The following is a 25,584-nucleotide window of genomic DNA, read 5'->3' on the forward strand; positions in this document are numbered from 1 at the left end:
CAGGGTGGCTCAGTTGGTTGGAGCACTGTTTCATGCACCAAAAAGGTTGAGGGTTCGATTTCTGGTCAGGGCACATACCTAGGTTATGGGCTCGATCCCCAGGTCCAGGCCATACCAGAGGCAACCAATTGATGTTTCTCTCTCATATCCATGTGTGTGTGTTTTTTTTCTCTCTAAAAATCAACAAACGTATCCTCTGGTGAGCTTTTTTTTTTTTTAAAAAAAAAAAAAAGGAGGCAAGAGCTGTATCATTTCATGTTATGTGGGATAGAAAAGAAAAAGGAACAAATCATCCAGCGTGTTCCTGGGCAGACGAACAACATGGGAGCAAACCCTGTCCTGCCACTCCCAGCCCCCATGACCTGTGAAAGTCAGGGAACAGAACGCTCTTTGTAAACTCTTATGTAATACAAATTTAAGGGATGGTGATGATGATGATGATGATGATTGCAGCTGTCCACACACCCTGTTTTCTAATCCCAAATCTCAGTACAAACTTTCAGCTCCTCCTCCACTCTTCCCACCTTCGCTGGCTTCCAGGCTTCGCTCATCAGGCAGGAAAATCAGCATCTGATAAACCCACTTGCTCCCCGGGCAACGGCCCTGGCTCCCTTCCCGCCTCAGGACCAGCATCTGTAGGATGGGAAGGGTCCCTCTGAAGTTGCTCTTTTCCCAGCAGTTTTAGCCTCAGTTTCAGGCGTGTGAGGCGGAGGGGAGAAGACACACTGGCAGAGAGATGTCTAGGATCTATAGATATAACCCCCAACGCGACAGCTCCCTCCCCACTCCTGTGCATGGCCTCTCCTGTCACAGACTGTGGGTGAGCAGGAGCGAGGGATCCAGCCCTGGTATTAAACTGTCTGGTCTTAGCCTGGAGATTCTAAAAGTCGCCTCTACGCTGGGCCTCTGCAATTTGGTATTTAATTACAAGGTTTGTTTCTGTTCCTTATTCTCCGTGTCGTCCCGCACGCAAGGGCACATGTCTTCCCCACGGACCTTCTCTTGGCTGCACCTGGGTCTTGGGCATTTCTGTGAGAAGTTTAGAGCTTGTCCGATTGGTTGGATATTATTGTGCCTTAATTTCCCCAACTCATTTTATGGTGGTCCCAACTAAACGACTTCTTTCCTTTAAAAATGATGAAAAAAATACGTGTCCGTGTACAAGAATGAGCGTGTATTTGAAGTAGCTTCAAACCAGAAATAGCCTCCAATGTCTATAAACAGTGAAATGGATGGATTGGGCATATTCTGACAATGGAGCACCATACAGCAGTAAAAGGTGAATAAACCACGGCTACACACCTGACATGGCTAGTTCACACAAACATAATTGAGCAAAACTGCTGGACATAAGAGAGTATGTAATGTAAGTTTCCATTTATATGAAGTTAAAAATAGGCAAAACAAGTATATGTGTGAGAAGTCAGGATGATGTTAGATTTAGAGAGGAAAGGGGAAGTTATAATTGAGAGGATACCCTAGGGATTCTGGGTGCTGGCAATGTCCTGTTTCTTAATCTGGTGGCAGATACATAGGCATGTTCACTGTGTGATCATGCTTTGCTGCACATGTAACCCCCTTGTAATGGGAAGCCATTGGGAGGTCTGAACAGAAGACTGACAGGATCTCACAAAAACGAATGCGGCATGGCCCTTGTCCCCGAAGACCTGACATTTGGGAAAGACATTACACGATAGAGGTGCTGGGATTAGGAGAGACACAGAGCAGTTGAGGGACAGTAAGGAGAAATGCATTCCAGCCCGAAGACTGGAGTCTAATCTCTAGGAGGTAGCCCTGGGAGAGAAAATGAATTGCAAAAATTCTACTTACTTTTAAAAAAATGAACAGACTAAGTTTTAGAGCCATTTTAGGTTTATAGAAAAATTGAATGGAAAGTAGAGAGACTTCCTAGATATTCCCTCCTCCTACTTTTCCATCTTTCATTTGCGTATTGACACAGTATGATTAACTAAAGTCCATGGTTTGTATTAGGGTCACTCGTTGCCCCACACATTCTGTGGGTTTTGACAGATGTATATGACACGACTCACCGTCAGTGTCATGTGGAGGGTTGCACTGCCCTAAAAATCCCCTGTGCTCCACCTGCTCATTCCTCCCTCCCTCCCTGGGAACCCCTGGCAACCACTGACCTTTCCTCTCGCTGTCTCCAGAATTCCATAGCATTGGAATCATACAGCACGTGGACTTTTTAGATGGGCTTCTTTCACTTAGTATCTACTCACTTTTTAAAAACCTCTCAATACATTCGGAAGCAAAAGAACAAATAGAATTGTGGGTGTCTTTTTGGCACTGTGCAAGGCTCTGAGCCACCAACTGGCATAACCTATTTCCTTGCAAGATCCGCTTAATGATACTTGTTGGACTAATATGAATAAATGTCCAGCATTATGACTACCACATTAGCACATGGCCAATATGTAATTGTTAAACTGAACTACAGTTCTAACACCTGGTAACTTGGGCATTTCTCAGTTCTCCTGGGCCAGTGGTCGGCAAACCGCGGCTCGCGAGCCACATGCGGCTCTTTGGCCCCTTGAGTGTGGCTCTTCCACAAAATACCACGGCCTGGGCGAGTCTATTTTGAAGAAGTGGCATTAGAAGAAGTTTAAGTTTAAAAAAGTTGGCTCTCAAAAGAAATTTCAATCGTTGTACTGTTGATATTTGGCTCTGTTGACTAATGAGTTTGCCGACCACTGTCCTGGGCCATTCACTTAAAAGGAACAGATAGCTCTCGTGGGTTGAGCTCTTTATACGTCCAGGCTCTATGCTAAGCATTTTGTAAACATTATTTTAAATCAGCGTTACCAATAATTCCTTGAGTAGGTATTACTGTCTCTGCTTTACAGATGAAGAAACAGGCTCAGAGATGTTAAGAAACTTGCCCAAAGTCACAAAGCAGCTAAAGTGAACCTTTCATTCATACTCGGATGGGAACCTTGTCTCCAGGCTCGTGGGCACTGCTGATGAGCCCACCAACTGTCGCTGTGGCATCTGCGGAGTTGACAAGCGGCCCAGCACTCAAAACTCTGCTTATTTGTACAATTTCCAGAACTACATGTTTTTCTCATCCAACGAAGGGAAACTTAAAAACCATCTCGGTCCCATGACTATGGGAACTGAGGTTTCAGAATCAGGGTTTGGTCTGAGAAAATGGAGGAGGAAAACAAGGTTTGCTCATTAACTCCAAGATCATTCTAGACCAGTTCTTAATCCCATGCCATTTCTTGCAATATAGCGCATCTTCTTACACCTTTTTCATGTTTTAAGCGGTAACCTTTTATAACACGTTTACTGAGAGGTCTTCCACATGAACTTGAATCGACTAATTTGAATTGAAATTCTCTTCTCCTTGCCTGGATTGCAATGAAATCTCTTGATTTCACACCTTCCCTGTCCCTCTGCACCTCATTTGTTTCATTAACCATCATAGGTCATTAATTGATAGAAAGAACCTAGAATTGTAGAATGCCAAGTCAGAGGGACAATGTCAGAGGCAGCCCTGTGGTCTCAGCAATAGGAAGTGCCCACCTGAGAACTGAGAGCTGCCAGCCCCTGGCCTCCCGGGATGGGGGTGAAGCCTCGTCATCACACAGCTGGTTCATAGCTGTCAGGACCAGAACCAGGAGAGCTCTGTCCGAACACCTGTCTTCAGCCCAATGAAGGGATCTGATGGGTAACTGTCTCCAATATTTTCCCTTTTTTTTTCACTTAGCGGGCAGCTGTAACAGAGAGCAGCGAGCACGCAGCACAGCCTTAGAACACAGAGCTCAGCATGCACTTGTTATCGCCCGATTAATGACATTGATCCCCAGCTGTCCATGTTCATCCTAATAACAGAGCCCAAGGAGGTACCCTCATGCCCCCACGATCCCCTTCCTCTCCCCTCGCCCCTCCCAGCCCAGGAAGGAGCTGTGCTGGACAACCTGGTTAGACAGAAGGGCTGTCTGCTCAGGGACCATGGCCATCGTGTAGGGAAGCTCAGGAAATGGTGAAAGTCTTCGAAAGACAAGCCTGTGAGGCAAGAGAGAAGGTCACAGTGGGTGGGGACCCGGAGGGAAGAGACAAAGGTGGTGGGCAGAGCTGGGGGCAGGGCTGGCATCACCCTCACCAGTCTGGGTGATGCTCTTACCAGACTTTTTTATAAGCTGCCTAGGGCCACAGCCGACTTCATCCTTCTCCACCTCTCTGCTCACGCACACCTCACTCTAACACCGTGGTCAGCAAACTGCGGCTCGCGAGCCACATGCGGCTCTTTGGCCCCTTGAGTGTGGCTCTTCCATAAAATATCACGGCCTGGGCGAGTCTATTTTGAAGAAGTGGCGTTAGAAGAAGTTTAAGTTTAAAAAAGTTGGCTCTCAAAAGAAATTCCAATCGTTGTACTGTTGATATTTGGCTCTGTTGACTAATGAGTTTGCCGACCACTGCTCTAACACGTTTTCAGCCGTCATTTCCTGAGTGTCTCCTGGGTCCCAGGCACGATGCTGGGTGCTGCAGATTGAAACACACAAACTTGAACCTGGCTCCAAGGAGGTACCGTCTCAGCTCTCAGTGGGGATTTCACATTCAACATAACTTGTAGGGTTTTGGTAAAAAACCAAGGGAATCTGTAATATTACCAACAACAAAAAAATACCTTTTAAAAAATCCAAGGGAGATTTTAGTTATGAAAATGCTTTGAATGGTTGGCGTCTCTGGCCTAATATGATTGCCCTATAGGTCAATGGGATGTTACGGTTCACCGTGTCCTCACCACCGAGAGGACGTAGAACTCGGTGCACAGCACCTGTTGGACCGCATGGAGGGTCTGAGGTCGGAGCAGCGCTCAAGTTGTAAATACACGAGAAGCGATGAGCAGCAGATTCCCAGGGCCAAGGGGCTGTGCAATTAAATACTGTTTTATTTCGCTTTTACCACCTTCTCCTCCTCCTCCTCCTCCTCCTCCTCCTCCTCCTCCTCCTCCTCCTCCTTCTCTAGCTCTTCCTCCTCCTCCTCCTTTTGGTACTATACAGAGGAAACCAAATGCAAATTGGTACAGTGCTTTATTCTTTAGGGACCCAGGTGCCAGGGCCCTGCCCGTCAGGAAACAGAGCCTGGGTTGCACAGAGGCCTGGTTGCAAGAGGCCCGGGGGCCGGAGGTGGGGCTCAGGTTGTTTACCGGCTTGTTCTGGGGCAGGAGGTGGAACCGTCACCCACAGCACTAACCAGAGGAAACTGCCTGTTCCCAAGGTCATTGCAGGCTTCCTGCCCAGCACCTGTTCCCTCAGCTCGCTGGCTTCTGAGGGCCTTCACCTTCACCTCAGATGTTTCCAGAGATGGGACGGGAGGGAGGGTGTGTGAATGACTAACCACCTCTCCCAGCTCAAACCTGAACTACTTGTGTATCCTCAGGAGAAGGAGGGGGGAGGCTGCAGGTGGAAAGAGCACCAGGCTTTTGAATTCCTGCATTTATTTATTTATTTTTAAAAATATATTTTATTGATTTTTTTACAGAGAGGAAGGGAGAGGGATAGAGAGTCAGAAACATCGATGGGAGAGAAACATCGATCAGCTGTCTCCTGCACACCTCCCACTGGGGGTGTGCCTGCAACCAAGGTACATGCCCTTGACCGGAATCGAACCTGGGACCCTTCAGTCCGCAGGCCAACACTCCATCCACTGAGCCAAATCTGCATTTAAATCCCGGCTCTGCCATTTGAAAGCTGCATGGCCCCCTCCCTGTAAAATGAGGAGGGGGTATAGGAAGCACTAGCTGTGAGGGTTAGCTACTCTCTCTCCCACACACGTTAATGTTTCCCCTTCCCCTCCCAGATCCCAGGGTCCCTTTACCATCCTCTTGCACGGCCAGCCAAAACTCAAAACTCGTTCTTACTTTATTTTGCAAAGCAATTCCATGTTCTTTGTTTCGATTTGTGGCCCTCTAAACCAGATCCTGGGACCTATCTTTTCAGAATTAAGTGACTATGTTGCTAACAACAACAAGTTTCTTCTCCAAAAGCAATTCTGCCTCCAGCTTTCATAGAACATGCATTTATTTGCCCTCCCGGCTGTCCTGGCTCTTCACTCTGCACTCCCTTGCTTCTCAGTATAACCTAACATGAATGAGACAGCCAACGCGGCTACCATTTCCTACAGCCCGCGTGTGTGCCCAGGGCATTGCTCCAGTCTGAACCAGCCATGCCCTCTCAGCCAACCCCTCGCCCCTCATGCCCCTCCTCCGTCTTTCTTTCAGTCAGCTTACTTATGACATCTCCCGAAGTCACTATGCCACTGAGCCAACATTGAAGCAATACGTGTTTAGCATATACACCTGCCAAACACTGGGGTGGGAGTTGTTTTGTAACAATTTTTTTTTAAGTTCTCAATGGAGGATATATGTTTTCCATTGCTTCTTTTTTTAAGGAAGGGTGGGGAAGGGAGGAATGGAAGGGAAAGGAGAGAGAGAGAGAGAGAGAGAGAGAGAGAGAGAGAGAGAGAGAGAGAGAGAGGTGAAAGAAACACATCAATTGGTTGCCTCCCACACTTGCCCAGATCGGAGCTGGGGATGGATCCTGCAACCAAGGCATGTCCCCTTGACTGGGAATCGAACCTGAGACCCTTCTGTGCACAGGCCAATGCTCTAACCATTGAGCAAAGCCAGCCAGAGATTGTAACTAAGTTGCAAAAAGCAATCCATTGTGGAAAGTGTCCATCACCAACCTAACATGGCAGGCCCCTCTGCTCTGCTGACAGAGCGGGATTTGTTCAGCCGCCAGTGGAAACCCTTTGACCTGGGGGAGAGAAGACCCTGCTCTGGCATCAGGAACGAGTCGCAGTCCCCCCACCACACACAGTAACCCCATTCTCCTAATGGGGCTACGGATGTGGGTTCCAGGAAAGCTTTTGCTTTCTTGAGGAAAAAGGAGCAAATTCAACTGGCCGCCCCGTGTGTCTCCTTGCCATTTCTTCTTCCCTGGGTTCTGACATTAAGCCTATGTCCCTCGTCATTCTATTCATGTTCCCCTTTCAATCTTTGCCTCACACTTACAATATCTACTTTAAGGCTCTTGTACATTAATCTCTGTCATTTCTAATCTGTTTCTCTCAACGCTTTTTTCTCCTGGTTGTGTCACATTTCCTGTTTCTTTGGCATATCTGTAAATTTTTTTTTATTTGAGAGAGAGAAAAATATTGATTTGTTGCTCCACTTCTTTATGCATTCATTAATTGCTTCTTGTAGGGGCCCTGACCAGAGATTGAACCCACAACCTTGGCGTATTAGAATAGTGCTCTAACCCTCTGGGCTACCCTGCCAGGGCCTATCTGGTGATTATTGGTTGGGTGCTGGACATCGTAACTGTCGTCGAATGTTTAGATTGAGTCGGCAGGCAGTTGGTGTCCTGGCAGACTGACCTGAGCACTGGGAAGCTCGTGTGAAGCCGTGTTAGGGGACGTCCAGCGTGCTCTGCAGGGCCCAGGTGCCCTTTCCTAAGGCTTGAGCCTTGGGAACTCCCAATTTAATTTCCCAGCTGCTCAACCGAGACATCCCCCTCTGGCCAGTCTCATATCCAATGTCTCCCAGGCCTGGGCGAGCCCTGGCGTTTGTTCGGCTCTCAGCTCCCTGGCAGTGTGTTTTCCCTCCGTCATTGTTCTTCACCAGTCTTCCTGGAGTGTCACCCTGTGTCTGCACAAGTTCCCCTTTAGCCAAAGATCCGAGGGAGCCCCGCGCAGATTTCTGGAGCTCTCTTTTCTGTACTGCCCCCTCATTCTACTGCACAATGCCCACACACCTCGCCCTCTTCCACCTCCAATTTCTGTCTCCTCAGCCCAGGGAGACCGCCCTGCCCTTCATGGGACCCCCCTCCTGGTGTGTGGTCTGGAAATTGTCCCCCAGACAGGAATCTGGGGCAGCCGTAGGGCTCCTGCCATTCGCTTTCCTCCTCTCGGGGTTCCCTGCCTGTCCCCTACCATCTGAAAACACTGGTTTCATGTTTTTTGTTTTGTTTTGTTTTTAAGTCTTTATTGTTGAAAGTATTACATATGTCCTCCCCCACCCCCAGCCATTGACCCCTTCTAGCCCACCCCCATCCCCCACCCCAGGCCTTCACCACCCTATTGTCTGTGTCCATGGGTTATATATATATGCCTATGAGGTCTTCGGTTGAGCTCTTCCCACCCACCCACCCTCCCAGCCTTCCCTCTGAGGTTCTGCACCCTGTTCTATGCTTCTGTGTCTCTGGATCTATGGTTTGATGTTTTTAATCTAGTTCTGTAGGTTATGGCACCAGGGCTACTCCGCCGCAACTGGGAGTGACTGCAAACCCTGCTTAAATACTAGTCTGAGGTACATCTTAGCCCTGCTGGTGACTAGGGTGTGAAGTTGAGCGTGAGTTCACCGGCTTGTGCCAGAGGAACCGAAACCCGGAGTGGGGAAGTCCTGGCAGCTCGGAGGAGTGTCCAGGTGTTTCGCATTCTCAGACTGTTCTTTGTGCTCAAGTTGTCTCATTTTACCCCAGCTCAGCCCCTCTGAGCACTCCCTGTCTCTCCATTCTGTCTGACACTTGGAATACTGACTTCTTTAACCAGCCCCGCTCCAACACCTTCCCACACCCTCTTTCAGACCAGCGAGGGAGGGCTGCCAGGCCCAGGTGTTCTCAGGCCATCTAGGACTGAGACCCGCTGCGCCACAGGCCAGTGGGACGAGCGTTCTGATTCTCCCCACGTTCCTGTCTGCTTCAGGTTTGCCCCAAAGGCCCCTGGCGTGTCTGTGAATCTGTGTTGTGAGCAGCGACACTTAGGCAAATGGGAGTCATCGGGAAATAAGGAGAGCAAGGACCATCTGCCTCTGTGTGCCAGGCCACTAGGGGCTGAGGGTCCTGGAGCACTCACTGTGGGACCTGTGCCCAGCTGTGGGCACCTAGAGGAGGGCCTCCTGCACTCACTGTGGGACCTGTGCCCGCTGTGGGCGCCTAGCGGAGGGCCTCCTGCACTCACTGTGGGACCTGTGCCCAGCTGTGGGCGCCGAGCGGAGGGCCTCCTGCACTCACTGTGGACCTGTGCCCAGCTGTGGGCACCTAGCGGAGGGCCTCCTGCACTCACTGTAGGACCTGTGCCCGCTGTGGGCGCCTAGGGGAGGGCCTCCTGCACTCACTGTGGGACCTGTGCCCAGCTGTGGGCACCTAGCGGAGGGCCTCCTGCACTCACTGTAGGACCTGTGCCCAGCTGTGGGCACCTAGCGGAGGGCCTCCTGCACTCACTGTAGGACCTGTGCCCAGCTGTGGGCGCCGAGCGGAGGGCCTCCTGCACTCACTGTAGGACCTGTGCCCAGCTGTGGGCACCTAGCGGAGGGCCTCCTGCACTCACTGTAGGACCTGTGCCCAGCTGTGGGCGCCGAGCGGAGGGCCTCCTGCACTCACTGTAGACCTGTGCCCGTTGTGGGCACCTAGCGGAGGGCCTCCTGCACTCACTGTGGGACCTGTGCCCAGCTGTGGGCGCCGAGCGGAGGGCCTCCTGCACTCACTGTGGACCTGTGCCCAGCTGTGGGCACCTAGCGGAGGGCCTCCTGCACTCACTGTAGGACCTGTGCCCAGCTGTGGGCGCCTAGCGGAGGGCCTCCTGCACTTACTGTGGGACCTGTGCCCAGCTGTGGGCGCCTAGCAAAGGGCCTCCTGCACTCACTGTGGGACCTGTGCCCAGCTGTGGGTGCCTAGCGGAGGGCCTCCTGCACTCACTGTAGACCTGTGCCCAGCTGTGGGCGCCTAGGGGAGGGCCTCCTGCTCTTGGCTTCCCAGGGCCTGCGGTGTCCCCCTCCCCCAAGCTCACGCCCTTCCCAGGGGGGCCCACCTCTGGGACGCAGTGAGGTGGGAGGACAGGCCCGGGCACTCTGGTGTGAAGCTGCACAGCTCTGACGCAGTGAGTCCAGGTTGGGCAAAGCTTTGTCAGAGCTGCATCGTGGCTCAGCTTCCCCCGGTCCAGTCCCGTCCCCTCCCCCTTCCTTTCACGGGTAATGATTCCTGGTAAAGGGCTTGTGCCCGAGCTCTGGCTCCACATCCACTTCCAGAGCACCTGGCCTGAGACATAGGGAACCACCACCAGGCTTGGGCAGCACATGGAGCCCGGGTCCCCGGCAGCCAGCGCCTCAAGGTCCGGTGGTGGGTGATGAGGCCACAGGACGGGCACCCTGACCCACTGGCTTTGGCTCCTTACAACTCTCCATCTCCCTTCTTTGCCAACGTGACAGAAATTTGAAATGAATAGCTGGAAAGTACCGGAAGCTGATGCTAGATATTTATCGAGAGTCCATTCTGATCCAGGCACTCCGCTAAGTGGCTCACATGCATGATCCCATGGGGTCCCCACAAACCCTCGCGCGGGGAAGGTCATCTTATCCTCCCCGTCGGTAAAGACCTTCCCTGGCCTCTGTGTGCAGAGTCAGGGCAGGCCCCTGGATAGAAGACGCATGATTATCTCAGGCCCCCTCCAGGCCTGGGCCCTCTCTCCTGCAGCCTGAGCCCTGACAACGGCTTCTTTTTCATCTCTGCCCGCTGTTTCCACCCTCCTGCGCCTCCTTCCTCCCCCAGCTCTCAATTCTGCAGATCTGGCAGCCCCCGCACGGGCCCCACTAAACAAATCAGAGGCACTTTCTGGGCCCAACCCCACTCTCGAAACTCGGGAGCTGAGACGCTTTCAGCCCACATCCTGCACCGGAGCAAAGTTCTCACGGGTGGTTCCACCCAGACAAGCCTTTATGTCACACGGTTTAACCTACGGCCAGCCTGGCGGCCACCACGTCTAGGCTCCCATTCATTCATTTATTCCACTCCTTATCAATGATGAACTACCAGCGATGGGCCTGCTGTGTGCAGGCGCTGGCTGGAAGGACACAGATGAATGACCTATCACGTATTCTCACACTTGTTTATTCAACGGCGACTCACTGAGGTCCTACTTTGTTTGAGACAAGCCTTGAAGAGCTGGTGGGGAGCTAGTGACGTTTTGACCTCATATTTCCCTTAGTGGGAGGGAGAAGGGTTAGAGTCCATTAGTCAACGACTTCACTATAGTCCAGTCTCACGCGCAAAGTCCCGAAGAATGTCCGAGAGATTCTTAGTTCAGGTTTGATAGTAACTTCTCACGCCAAAGGGGTTCTTGGGCAAGGTGGGCATTTGGGTGTCTCCAGCTGTTTGTTCTCTTCCTCCCTAGTTCTTTGGCGGGGGGGTGAGGGGGCTGGGACTTTTCTAATTAGGTTCTCTGGATGCCTCCGAGGCCTGCCCCTCTCGCCAGGGAACAAATAGGTCTCTTGAATCTGCTCTCTCTCCTCTCTTCCCCTGATGGGCACTTGGCCTCGGCTACCCTCCCTCCCAGCGTCCTGCCTTGTGGGTGGGTCTCTCTTCGCACGCGTGCCACATGTCCCAGGCTGGCATATGTGGGAAGAGCCCGTCTCTTCTGCCCAGAGGCACGTGAACAAAAGCCCCTTGTCGTTACGCCAAGGTTAGGTCTGAACCAGGCCCAGAAAACACGGAGGGGGGGGGGGGGTGCCAAGCCTCAGGAATGCTTGCATGTTGGGGCAAATGAGGAAAATCCATGTCTCCGTATTTAGAGCTGAACAGAAGAAATGGATTTTCTGCATTTGCCCCTTTGACCTTCCCCAGAGTTCTCCCTCTGCTTCCTCCTTTTTTGGGTCCTCTAGTGCCACAGTGAGCCAGGCCATGGACTCCTCCTCTCTCCCTACGCATCCTCTCAACTTCTCTGAGACATTCCCCATCCCCAAAGAGGCTGAGAGGTTGTGGGAGACAGCACCCTTGCAGGACACAAGGCCACGCCCACCAGGTATTGAGCCTCCTTTCAGCCACCACCAGAGGGCGCCACGTCCCCCAGCCTCCCACAGTGCCGCCGTCCTAATTGGGTTGTGGTCAGGCTGGGTGGATGCCCTGGGGCTGGTTTCCAAGCTCAAGGTCTTGCCTTTGCTTCTCCCTGGGTTGCCTTCTGGGGCTGGGGAGCCCTCAGATGCGACCTGGACACCAGTGATGTAGCATCCTGGTGGGCTTCCTGTAGGAACATCCCTTTCTGCATGGGTAGTAACGCTGAGAGTGGAGTGGAGTGGAGTGAGGTCCTAAAACATTGTGATCCTCAGCCTCCATCCACGGGCATCTTTGCAGCTGTCTTTTCTCGGGTTCCATGGCTCCTTGTCCCAGGCCTCGCTGCTTCTCTCTTCAGTCAAACCCAATTAGCAATGTCTGCCCCCCTGAATTCCCTCCAGCCTCTGTAAGCCGTACCACCTTCAATTAAACAGAAGCGACTTTGGCAAGTAATGCTTTCTCACTCCAGACTTGGCGACCCCTCCCCGACTTCCAGCCACTGCCTGACATCCATCGCTGCAATAGAATTGAGGAGACGGCCCTAGCCGGTTTGGCTCAGTGGGTAGAGAGCATCAGCCTGAGAACTGAAGGGTCCCTGGTTTAATTCGGGTCAAGAGCACATACCTCGGTTGCAGGCTCCTCCCCCGCCTGGGCCCTGGTGGGGGCACCTGCATGAGGCAACTAATTGTTGTGTTTCTCTCACATCGATGTTTCTGTCTTTCCCTCTCTCTTCCACTCTCTCTCAAAATCAATGGGAAAATATCCTCGGGTGAGGATTTTAAAAAGAAGAATGAAGGAATTGGCCGATAGGCAGGGTCAGCCACACTGGCGGCCTGACTTCCCTTGTCCATACTCCTCCCCTAGGGTCCAGCTGGCCTCTTGGACATGCGGGGCCTACTCTGAAATGACTTTGAACCCTGGGCCAGCCTCATCCCCGTGCCAGATATGCCATTTTCCTAAATGTGCCTTCAGTCAACAGCCTTTCAAGGCTGTTCTCACGGAGTCTCCATTGTGTCCTGGGTTGATTACCAAGAAGGAAAACACAGATAAGAGTCAGAGGGTAAACGGAGCCAGGTGATCCCGCTGCCCCTTTATTCCTGACTCCCACCTGGCCCGATGAAGGGGGCCAGGTGCGGGGGGGGAGGGGGGGCTGCCATGATCCTTATAAAAAGCTCTTGGGTGCTCACTCAGGCCTGGAGCTCACAGGTAGAACTCCCACCAAAATGGGCAAGTTGCTGATTCTTGCTGGTGAGTCTTCCCAGGTGGCCCGGGTCAGCTCTCAGAGAAGCTGCTCTTTCTCCTCCATTCACCCCGCCTCCACCCCCACGCTGTGCTCCAAGGTTGCCTGCGCTGTCCCCTTTCTCTCTTGGGATCATGACATAGTGGGGAAGGAAGGAAGGAAGGAAAGAAGGGAGGGAAGGAGGGAGGGAGGAAGGAAGGGTCCTCTGAGCACCTGAGGGCTTCAGATAGGAGGGGAATGGATAACTGGTGAAGCAGGACAAGCTCATTCCCCCAAGTAGGATGCTGGAAGCCTCGGCTAGCCCCGTGGTCAGCAAACTGTGGCTCGCGAGCCACATGCGGCTCTTTGGCCCCTTGAGTGTGGCTCTTCCACAAAATACCACGGCCTGGGTGAGTCTATTTTGAAGAAGTGGCGTTAGAAGAAGTTTAAGTTTAAAAAATTTGGCTCTCAAAAGAAATTTCAACTGTTGTCCTGTCGATATTTGGCTCTGTTGACTAATGAGTTTGCCGACCACTGGGCTGGCCTCTTCCATTCTAATGTCCTGTGATTCTGCCTCACTGCCAGCCACAGAGCAGGAGCTCAATGCACGGTCCTGACCAAGGATTCATCAGCTAACAGGAGCAATTAATAGAAGGGGGAAAAGGACGAGGCAGATTTTATCTGAATATGTACTGCAGGGACAGGTGTGAGGGGCTTGGGGAGGGAGGCAGGAAAGGCCTTAAAGAGCTAATGCCAAAAAAAAAAAAAAAAAAAGCTAATGCAGTTTCTGCAACACTAGCTCCTCCCCAGAGAGCATGCCTGAACTGTGGCTAGCTGCCCAATAAGAGGGATCGGTGGGCGGGGCACAACTCCTCCCGCTTATGATTGGGTGGCTTGAAAGGGAATCAAATTCAGAAGCATCCTTTGAGTTGCAAAGTACCAGTATAGTGAAGTTGGTGCTAGAAAAGGTGAATTCAGGAGGAACTGCCACGGGAAGGGGCCCTGGGCCTGAAACGCCCCCTTGGCACCTCCAGTTCCTCCTCTGCCCGGCTCCACCATTTGGCTTATCTTTAGGGCCCATTCATTCCGAATGGACCTTATCTTTAGGGTCCATTCATAGGGTTGACTATGTACCAGGGGCTCTGCTGGGTAGTGGGGACTCAGCGGGGCAAGCACAGTCCCTGCCCTAAGGAGCTCAGTCTAGTGGGAAGACCAGCAGACCGTTATCTGTCAGTGCGATAAGTGCGGTGATAGAGATAAGCCACCGCAAATACCCAAGGAGCCTAGCGGGAGAACGGAGACCCGCTGGAATGTCACCCTCGGGGGAAGTCTTCCATGACACTCTGTTCATGACCCAGTTTCATCACTTGTCACGTTGCATTGCAGCACCTTTGGGCTTACAGGTTTGGCTTTCCCACCAGACGGTGAGCTCTTAGAGGGCCGGGACCGTGTCTAGTTTTTTCTATCTCCAGCACCCATCACTTACTAGGAGTTTCTAAAAGAATAACAGCCCTAGTCAGTTTGGCTCAGTGGATAGAGCGTCAGCCCTCGGACTGAAGGGTCCCGAGTTTGATTCCGGTCAAGGGCATGTACCTCAGTTGCAGGATCGATCCCCAGCCCTGGATGGGATGCATGCGGGAGACAACCAATCAATGTGTCTCTTTCCCATCGATGTTTCTCTCTGTGTGTCTCTCCCTCTCCTTTTCACTCTGTCTTTAAAAAATAACTGGGAAAATATCCTCCAGTGAGGATTAACCAAAATTAAAAATAAATAAAAATAACAATAAATCATCCTAGTTCCTGAGCTAGGCACTGTCGCCTGAGCTTCCAGGTCACTCACTGAATCAATCCTACCTTAGCTGCCTTCCCCCAAAGCATCAGGCAGGGTCCATGTTGGGGAAGGGTCTGTAGAGCAGAGGGGACATCAGTCCTCAGCTGCTCTTCTCCACTTACTGGCTTGTGTTCTCCGCTTACTGGTCCACTCCCTGCAGGGAAAGGGTGACCCTGCCCCCCTCTGACCAAGGTCTCTTTTCTTCTTTAGGGGTGGCCCTCCTACTGCAGCTGGGTAAGTGCCCCATGTGAGGGTGGGGCGTGCCAGGGTACCCTGGGGGAAAGGGATCATCTCTAACCTCCCTGCCACTCCAGGCACAGCAACCAAAATTGTGTGCTACTTCACCAACTGGAGCCAGTACCGCCCTGGCATTGCCAGCTACATGCCCGAGAACGTGGACCCTTGCCTGTGCACGCACATCATCTATGCCTTCGCTGGCATGGCCAACAACCAGATCACAACCATCGAGTGGAACGATGAGGTCCTCTACGCCGGCATCAATGGCCTCAAGAACTAGTGAGTCACGGGCTTGGGCTCAGTGCTGGGTTGGAGGTTTCCAAATGGGCCTTTAGGAAGTTCCTCGAGAGACACCAACACCAGTATGCCTGACACCAATCCTGACCAGTCGTTCTCAGGCCTCATTGGCAGGGCCGTCAGCATGCTCTGCCCAGGAGAGGCAGGGTGCTGTCATTTTTCTGGATTATTTTCTCACCAGATTCTCAGCCTTGCAGTCTGTGGGCCCCGGGAGGTGCCCACCTGGAGTCATTGTGAAGACTGCCTCCTGGAGTTTGTGATGCTGCGGTGCATCCCACACCAACCTATGAGCGAGCTCCCAATATAACCTATGATGGTTCTTGTGCCAGTTAAACACTGAGCTTATTTATTGGGTGATTACTATGTTGGGCATTTTTCTAGGTGCTTTTCATTTATTATGTATGTAACCCCCACGACACACACCGTGAAGTAAGCATATTGACGTTTTAGAGACATTTTGCACTTAAAGAAACTGAATTATGAAGACGTTCAAAGCCTTCCCTAGCCCGGTAAGTGGCAGAACCCAGGAATGTCTTATCAGTTATCAGGTAGGGCAATTCACAGTTTGGTCCAGCTGGGAACCCAATGGGTCAGTGTGCCGGTCAAGTACCCAGGACCTGGGTGCCTGCTGGGAGATGCCATGGGTCAGAGGAGTTAGGTTTGAATTCCGGCTCTGCCACTTTACTGGCAGGGTGACCTTGAACACACTGTTTATCCTCTGACTGTCACCCAAAGGTCCAATGCGACTGGTCGACAGGAGCAGTGGCATTTGCTAGGCACTCAGGAAATGGTAGGCTCTTCCCCTGCCTTGTTCCCTGCCCTTCCCTTTCAGAGACACAGACTCCCATCTCTCTGACTTTGTTTATCCCAGCAACCCCAGCCTACCCACCACCCATGCTAAGAGGCTGCTTTTAGGTCCCCCATCCTCCCCAGGATGCCCTGCCTTCTCTTCCCCCGAAGCTCCCTGCTGCACCACGGTCCATCAGCCCACTGGCAGGGTTGGGAGTGAGGACTTCTCAGTGACTATGGATCCTGTGCCTGGAGGTCCCAGGGCAAGAGGGCACCTTGCTCCTACAGAGACCTCTGCTCCCGACACGAGATCCTAGACTAGTGATGGGGCAGCCTGGGGCTGCTTAGGTGTGGGCTGTGAGGGTGGAGGGACCGACCCACAGATGACGTCTCCTGTCAGTGGAATTTCTTTGACATGGGTATCTTTCTATCTGCAGCAACACCGAACTGAAAACCCTGCTGTCTGTCGGGGGCTGGAACTTTGGGACCCAGGGGTAAGGCCTCGTATTCACGGCTGAATCACTCCCACATTACTCGGTCTCTGCCAAGCTCCTGGGGCTCCGAGTTTCTCTGAAGTGGGTGGCCTGTGGCCTCAGATCTTAGTGCAGACATCCCAGAAACCTGGCCGGAGATTCTCTAAGGCAGTAACTCTGTTTTATTCGCCATAAACCTCAGCACTACTCAATGTTGAATGAATGAGTGAATGACTGAGTGTCTGTCCAGACCAGTAAGAGGCTAAGTGACAAGGCAGAGGATCCAGGAGCTTAGGCCCCTGTTGCTTCCTCCTGGGTCTGCCCCCTGGGAAGATCCTCCCTTGAGAGAGTCCCCGTCCAAGCCCCGCCCCACCACGATGGCCATAATGATGTGTTGGCTCCAGGTTCTCCTACATGGTGGCCACTGCGGAGACCCGCCGGACCTTCATCCAGTCGGCCATCCGGTTTCTGAGGAAGTACAACTTCGATGGGCTGGACATTGACTGGGAGTATCCTGGCAACCGTGGCAGCCCGGCTGACACCCAGCAGCTCTTCACCGTCCTGTTGAAGGTGACTCACCCTCCCCGGGTCCAAAGAACAAAGGATCTGGCCCACAACCGTCCAGGGAGAAAGCCTCGCTGGTGAGGGGTTCTGAGAGGGGCCGAACGTACCCCAGCAGAGGGTAGAGATCTCAGGCTTTCTGGCTTAAGGCCCGATTTCTTTAGTACAAATTTTCTTCAGGGAAAACGCACGTGGCCAAGCCATAGAGATTGGTGTAGGACAGCTTAATAAAATTTAATAGACTTGTAGTGAGAAATAGAACTGCCAACATTCATGTCCCATCTCTAGGCTCAGCTGGGAAGTCAGAGAGTCTTCAAACAGGTCCTTGGTGGGCAGCATGTAGGGCACGATGGACTAGTTACAGACCGAGATGTTCAGTGGCCCCACGTCTGAGATGCCTCCAGGGAAGGGTACTCCTGCCCCCCAGGACCAGCCATAAAGCTATTGGGTGAGGGCGCCCCTCCCCTGGCCCAGCTCGCTTGAGCACCAATGTTTGCTTTGCTGCTCTTACTTCCTTTTCTTCCATGACTGCTTTTTCCCATTAGACTCTATCACATCGTTCGCAGAGCTAGGAGCCATTTTTATCTAAATAGAACCATTCATTTTTTCCCCTGCTCTTTGCAGATTTCCTCCTAAGAACTGTGGCCTTGGCACGTGCTCCCAGGGCCCTCCAGCCTGAGCCCAGTGTCCTCTGTTCCATAGGAAATGTATGAGGCTTTTGAGCAGGAGGCCACCCAGAGCGACAAGCCCAGGTTGCTGATTTCTGCTGCTGTGTCGGCCGGCAAAGGTACCATTGAGACTGCCTACCAGATCCCTGAGATGTCTAAGTAAGTAAACGCCAAGCCCAGGAGCCCAGGTTCAGGGCTAAGCAGCCAGTACCTCCCCCATGGATTGGCCAGTGCCCAGGGATCCTGGATAGGGAGGGCTCTATCCCACAGGAATAAGGTGACCCTGCCTCCCGAGAGACATGAGGAGCCAGCACGGGCCCTGGGCTTGTTTCTAAATCTATGTCCAAGGTTCTCCATGATAAAAGGCTATTTGGAGAAAAGTACTTGGGTCCCTAACTTCCACACGTTCTGGAGGTCTGAGAACAGCCTTCTATATTGATTGTGAGGTACAGGTGAGGAAGAATGGAATAAAGAATAATAAAGCACACTGCCTTACGGCATACTTACAAACCACACATGTGTTAGGGACTAGGAGCTTTAGGGGGAGTGGGATGGAGAGTGTGATTTCCCATTGATCATTTCCCTTCTCTTGCACCCTACTCCCAACCACGCAAGGTACATGGACCTCATCAACGTGATGACCTATGACCTAAGGGGCTCCTGGGAGGGCTTCACAGGAGAGAACAGCCCCTTGTTTGCAGGACCCGATGACCAGGGAGACTACAAATTCTTCAATGTGGTGAGTGGTGGAATGGCTTCAGCGCCGCCAGTCCTACGGGGTATCTTTGAAGCACGTCATGAGATCTCTGGCCAAGGACCGGAAGGATGCAAGGAAGCCTGATGGACAGGATGAAGATGGCCATCTTCCCTAACCCAAATTGTGTTCCCCACGGCCCTGTCCCTGTGATTAATTGTACTCATTTATCTTTCACACCAAAGAAGGCAGAGGAGTGGTTTGGGGGTTAATCCCAAACAATGGAAAACTTTTTAAAATATCATTTCCATTGGTGCTAGGAGCACATTTCCGGATCCACCTTTCCCCGCTCTTCCTCACCTCCCTCCCACCCTCTCCCTGTGCCATGAGGTATATCTTCCTCACTTGTGTGCCATGGGCAGGTGCAATAATGAACCTAGCTGATGATCGGTAGGTGGGTAAACTGGCTAGGGGTGACTTCAGTGAATCCAACCAGGAGTTTAAAAGCAGAAATCCTCCTGGGAAAGTCTCCCAGGTGCATGCCCCATGCTCTGAGCTGCCGGTTGGGCACAAGGGGATGCATGGCGAACTCCAGTTATGCCACCAATGCCCAGTGCAGTGTGCGGGGAAGGAGGACGAGAGAGCATTTCATTCCTAGTTGACACTGAGTCAAATGGACTACCTAACTCATGTGCCTCTTGACTGAGGTACCTCCAGCACCCAGTTCTAGCAGGAAAGGCATTCCTTTCCTTTCTATAAGATTGTCTTGACCACATGCTATATTTGAAGTGGCCAGGGAATTGGGTAGGAAATGCAGGCTATTCCCCAGGCCTCAGGGAACATGCTCAGTGTTTACTTAATAACATCTTCCTTCCCTTGCCTCCAGGATTATGCGATGAACTACTGGAAGAACCACGGGGCCCCTGTGGAAAAGCTGATGGTGGGCTTCGGGGCTTATGCCCGTACCTTCACTCTCACTAACGCTGCCAACCATGGTCTGGATGCTCCCACCTCTGGCCCCGGGGCTGCCGGGCCATATACTCAGGAAGCTGGGACTCTTGCCTACTTTGAGGTAATGCCCCCAGAGGGCCTGGGAGAGCTGGGAGAGCCACCCTCTCCCTTCTAAAGGATTGAAGATACTTCCACGAAGAGAGAATTGCTACCCTGATTTCTAATGCAGGGTACCCCATGTGGTTGACTGTTCTGAGTGTGTGTGGTAGGGAGGGAAGGGTAGAGTGAACAATTGTTAAAACATCTTAAATTTTAACCTTTTAAAGTAAATGTGCATCTTTAACACCAGTAGTAATTAACATATAATGAGTGCAAAGAAACAACCAGGCTCTGTTCTAAGTAATATATAATATATATATATATATATATATTCCTATTTAGCCCTCACAACAAACAATGGAGTGTTGATTTTATCCTCTTATGCAAGAGGGTCACTGGTGCACAGAGGGGTTAAGAAATTTTCTCAATGGGGGTGGGGGGGCAATGGGAAGATAAGGACACATATGTAATACCTCAATCAATAAAGAAAAATTTTTAAAAAAGAAAGAAATTTGTTCAAGGTCACAAAACTAGGAAGTGGCAGAGCTAGGATTCAAGCCTACGTCGTTGAGCTCCAGGCCCTAACCCTCGTGCTCTATCATCCCCTTGTTGGCTTGTTTAAGGCAAAAACACTTTTAAATAAGAGGAACAGGTACATTTGTTTCAAAAGGAAACTGGGGCACAAGGCACAAAGAAGCGGCCCCGCCCGTTGTCATACGGATAGACACAGGACAGGAACTCATGTCTCATCTCTCCAGCAGGGCCCACTCCACTGGGCACTGGACGGGAAGCAAAGCAGTGGAGCTGGGATGAAACTGGAGCCTTGCGCTCTCATTTCCAGCAAAGAGCAGGGTGGGGTGGGGCGTACATCCCAGAAAAGAAAGGGGGGTGGGGAGGTGGGCTGAGCAGAGTAAGGACCATCTGAGTTGTGACTGCTCCTCCTGCACCGGCCCCAGGTCTGCTCCTTCCTGAAAGGAGCCACTGAGGTGTGGAACGCCCCCCAGGAGGTGCCCTATGCCTACAAGGGGAACCAGTGGATTGGGTATGGCAACCCCAAGAGCTTCGCCCTCAAGGTAAGGCCCTCTGCACCCTTCCTTCTGCCTGTTTGGAGAAGGCAGGGACCCTGCCCGCCAGGTGCATTTGAATTACCATCCCAGGAGACCGTAAGAGGGGGAAGGCAGGGCTCAAGGCGAGCTAGTGGCCCAGCTGCAGAGCCCAGCAGTTGGAGCAGCCCCTCTGCTCCTGTGCACTTGCGGTTGGCTGCCGTCCTTCACTCGGCCCCTGCGCATTCTCATCCCCCGACTCCTGGAGACTCCTTTTGGTTCCCGCCCTGCCCGGCTCTGTCTGATCCAGTTCTCCAAGGCAGGCATTCTTCCCAACTCCAAGGAACGGTGTCCACCGGAGTTCTTCCTCTCCTTTGCTCCTCTCCCGCTTACAGCAAATCCATACAGACACAGGCAAATCCATACAGGCGTAACCAAAATCAGGAAGCGGGAGATCATCTGGGCTGTTAGGCATCTGCCCACAGCCCTTTATTTTATTTTATTTATATATTTTTATTGGTTTCAGAGAGGAAGGGAGAGGGAGAGAGAGATAGAAACATCAATGATGAGAGAGCATCATTGATCGGCTGCCTCCTGCACACCCCCTACTGGGGATCGAGCCCGCAACCTGGGCATGTGCCCTTGAGCAGAATCGAACCTGGGACCCTTCAGTCCATAGGCCGATGCTCTATCCACTGAGCCAAACCGGCTAGGGCTGCCCATTGCCCTTTAGATGCTCAGGTCTTGATGGTTATTGCTTTCCAACCCTATACTTCCCTGTCTGGAGCCCTATCTTTTTGCCCAGATACTTGCTGTGTGAAGGGCCCTCTATCTCTTATGACACTACAACCCACCCACGCTCCTGCTCAGACAGCCTTCTCAGAGCGGGGTCGGTGATTACAGAAGGCGGGAGGAAAGGGCTGCTTGGGCCCCAGGTTCTTTCTCCCTGACGTGGTAGCCCTAAAATCTTCCTTCTACACAAATATGTCTGTGAGTCCCTCAAAGTCACTGCAGGAAAGTCACTCTCCCCTGCCACCCTCTCATGACTAGACTGTCCCCCCTCCCCCCACCCCATGCTGCTGGAGACACTCTTGTGCGAGGACACCCTACAGTCCCCCCGATTGTCTCCCACAGGCCGAGTGGCTGCTGCAGAACGGCTTTGGAGGGGCCATGGTCTGGGCCATTGACTTGGACGACTTCACGGGCACTTTCTGTGGACAAGGCAGATACCCTCTCATGAACGCCCTCAAATCTGCTCTCAGCGTCTCCACTCCCAGTAAGTAGTGGCACGCCACCTACCAGCCATGAGATAACACACTCAACACGGCTAAGGAGGAAGGAAAGACGGACTGCCCGGAGCACCTCCCACCTGTCCTCGCGTTTTCATGTAGAGCTGGCATTTGGGGCCCAGAGAGAGACCCAGGTGGCCTTCTAGGGTTCAGTCATGGCTGATGGTCCTCATGAGAGAGGACCTGCCACTGTTCCTGAGGGTCTTCCTCTGTCGAGCTGGAGGGGGACATCCTGGACATCCTGGAGCCTGGGTAGGGAAGGGACCACGGGCACCTCATTCCCTGTCCCACCTGCCCAGCTCCAGCCTTTATGAATGTTATGGAGTAGTGAGGACAAAACAAGGGACAGATTAAGAAGTTAGGAGATGGATGAGGAAAGAGATGAGAGAAGGAGAAATCTGAAGGGGTCTGGCTTGCACCTGTCCCCAGGTGAGAAGTGGAGTTACAGTTGGTCTCAACACACAATCCTGTCCCCGCCCCAAGCGCCATGGCCAGTCCAGAAAGCAGGAGGCCCAGGAAGCCAGGGGGGAGGGGCTTGTACTGACCGTGGGACCTTTACTTCGTGCCAGGCCTGCTGGTTCTTTAGGTTCATGTTATTCTCACAGGCACTCCTAGAGACAGGTGTGCGATTCATCGATTTGTGCGATTCCCAGTCAGGGCATATGCCCAGGTTGTGGGCTCAATTCCCAGTGTGGGGCATGCGGGAGGCAGCCCATCAATGACTGTCTCTCATCATTGATGTTTCTCTCTCTCCCTCTCCTTTCCTCTCTGAAATAAATAAAAATATATTTAAATAATAATAAAAACATACAAGGAGGGAGGAAAGGGAGATATTGGTCAAAGGCCACAAAGTTTCAATTACACAAGAAGAATAAAGTCCTAGGGACCTATATAGAATAGAGTGTACAGTTAGCAATACTGTATTGTCTACTTGAACATTTGCTAGTATTTGGGGAAGCATTTAGGTGATAAAAGTGAGAAATAAACAGTATTTTCCCCCTTAAAAATAAAATAAAAATTCATAATTGGCGAGCACTTTCCATGTTATATATCCGTGGTCGGCAAACTGCGGCTCTCGAGCCACATGCAGCTCTTTGGCCCCTTGAGTGTGGCTCTTCCACAAAATACCATGGCTTAGGTGAGTCTATTTTGAAGAAGTGATGTTAGAAGAAGTTTAAGTTTAAAAAATTTGGCTCTCAAAAGAAATTTCAATCGTTGTACTGTTGATATTTGGCTCTGTTGACTAATGAGTTTGCCAACCACTGTTATATACCAAGCACATTGGAAATTGCTTTACATAATAATTCTAAGAGGTAGTTAAAATTCTATCATTTGAATTCTATCAATTCCTCCCTTCCCATCATTACAAGGAGGAAATTGAGGCTCAGGGAAGATAATGACTTGCTCACGGTCACATAGCTCATGGCAGAGCCGGTCTATGAACTTGGGTATCTGGTTCAGCCCAGAGTGCTTACCCACTGATTCAGGTAGAAGGTGCCCTTGGCCGAGAGGAACCCCCGTGACCCTCCAGACACACACACACCCTGGGAAAGGCGTCCACTGCCGAACCCTTTCTTACTCTCTTCAGATTGCAGAGTGCCCACCTCTACCCCGGGCACCACCTCGGCCCCCATCGTCACTGCAGCTCCTGTGGGCAATCGTGGATTCTGTGCTGGGAAGTCCAATGGTCTCTACCCCAGCCCCACCAGCAAGCAAGCCTTCTACAACTGCGTGGCTGGGCACACCTACGAGGAGGCTTGTCAGACAGGCCTGGTCTTCGACACCAGCTGCTCTTGCTGTAACTGGCCTTAAACCACCCACCTGTTGGGCCCATTGGGAACTGTAGGAAGGAAGGATGATTAAATGAAAGCGTTGCCTCAGAATGCCCAGTTGTCTATTTTTATTTCTAAATCTGCACGATTACTGTCCAGTGTGTAAGAGAGGCCCCACCTTTTTGCTTCCAGAGCTCTGCAGAGGTTGGTGCTGGGAGAGAAGGGGGGCTCTGGCTGGGACCTTTCTGTGGGAAATTCTGGGTATACACACACACACACACACACACACACACACACACACACACCCTGAGGCAGGAGGGGAGGGGAAATGGGAGGCTGCGGGGGTGGCAAAAGAGGTCAAGTTCTTGTTCTTTCCCATAAATATGCCTCCAAAGGTCTTACAGAAAGATCCCAAAGAGTGGCCGGACTCAGGACACTTAGTTTACTGCATCACCCCCTTCAGGAAGTCTTCCTTCATCAAATCTACTCCTCTCCCAACTCCAGGGCTAAGCTCCAGTCTTTAGAAAAAATGCCAGAAATATAGCCAAGGAGCTGAAGTTTGTGAATATATAGCAAGAATAATTACTCAGAATTTTAAAATTTGAATTACTATGCAGTTTTATACTTTAGTTATTTAGAAACATATTTTTGAAAATAGTTTTAATAGAACTATTAGGTAAGTTCATTTGTGTAACAAAAATATCAATTACAAATAAACATTTTAAAAATTACATAATTCTGATGCCCCTTTCACTCTCACGTGTGCCTGGGTTTGGATGGTGAATTAAGCGAAGGGACTCGGAATTGTTGACCAGATGTCCCATTATGTACTGAATGTCCTCGTAAGTTGGCAGAAAAGAAGTCCCCAGATTTGCACAAAGTGCTGACTTAGCCATTCTGTAAGCTAACTACAAAAAGAGAACTTGAGCTTAATTTCTCATGGATTTGACATATTTAGCACATATTTCACAGCCACGAAAGCATTTCTGACTCATGGTTCCCCAGGCCTCCCTGTGGTCCCTGTGGCTTGCACTTCAGCATTTGTACGTGTCTGGTTCGCTGTCTTCATCAAGAGTCTACACACCCAAATGGCTCCTTATCTCATTGCCCTGGCTCTGCGGGAAGGAAGTCACTCCTGGTATTCCCCCAGTCCTCACTCCAAGTCCCTTCCTGCTGCTTTATTTATAAAGCCAACACAGGGCACTTGATGGGCAGGCCCCATGTAAACATCAACTCGCTGAATCTCTTCATAAGACCCCCTAGGTTGTCATGGTGATGATTCCCACTTTCAGGAGCATGGCACAGAGAGGCTGAGAAATGGCCTAGAGTCCTGCACCCTGGAAATGCATTGGAAAGCTGGCAGTGTGGTTCTGGTGTCTGTGACCTCACCCACACGCTGGGCTGTCCTTTGGTGCAACCACGCTGTGAGACTACCTCTCATTCCCAGGCCAGGCTGGATATTCTAAAAGCAATCTTCTCCAAAAACATTTTCTCGATTCTCTCCACCTACCTCTGCCCATTTCTTTGGAATCCTTAAATCCAGATGCATAGCTGCCCACTCATCCAGCTGGACTCCTTTTTGGTTGGTTCTAACAGTTACTCTGGACTAACTTGTCCTGAAGCACTTAATTCAACAGGTCATAATTTCCCCTTTGTCTGCCTGCAGCAATGATAGTGAGCCCTGTGTCTTGTTTACTCATATAGTCCAGCATTCAGATGGTACCTGACACAATGTAGGTCATGATCAAATAAATGAATGAACATTAATGAATAGCTTGAAACAGGTGCATTTGCTTGGTATTTACT

The 25,584-nt window shown here is 51.4% G+C and overlaps 1 protein-coding gene across 1 annotated transcript; it reads left to right on the top strand.

Moving 5' to 3' along the window:
• Window positions 1-13,078: 13,078 nt before the first annotated feature.
• Window positions 13,079-23,818, top strand: LOC307093733 (acidic mammalian chitinase-like; the record flags this gene model as incomplete). The annotated part of the gene is made up of 10 exons (XM_079762026.1): window positions 13,079-13,103; window positions 15,220-15,421; window positions 16,666-16,722; window positions 17,106-17,271; window positions 17,965-18,089; window positions 18,546-18,669; window positions 19,511-19,696; window positions 20,631-20,747; window positions 21,852-21,993; window positions 23,595-23,818. The coding sequence occupies 10 exons, from the start codon at window positions 13,079-13,081 to the stop codon at window positions 23,816-23,818; spliced, it is 1,368 nt and encodes a 455-aa protein (XP_079618152.1).
• Between the last annotated feature and the right edge of the window lie 1,766 nt (window positions 23,819-25,584).

The sequence above is a fragment of the Cnephaeus nilssonii genome (assembly GCF_951640355.1).
Source record: "Cnephaeus nilssonii genome assembly, chromosome: 21".
Taxonomy (NCBI): domain Eukaryota; kingdom Metazoa; phylum Chordata; class Mammalia; order Chiroptera; family Vespertilionidae; genus Cnephaeus; species Cnephaeus nilssonii.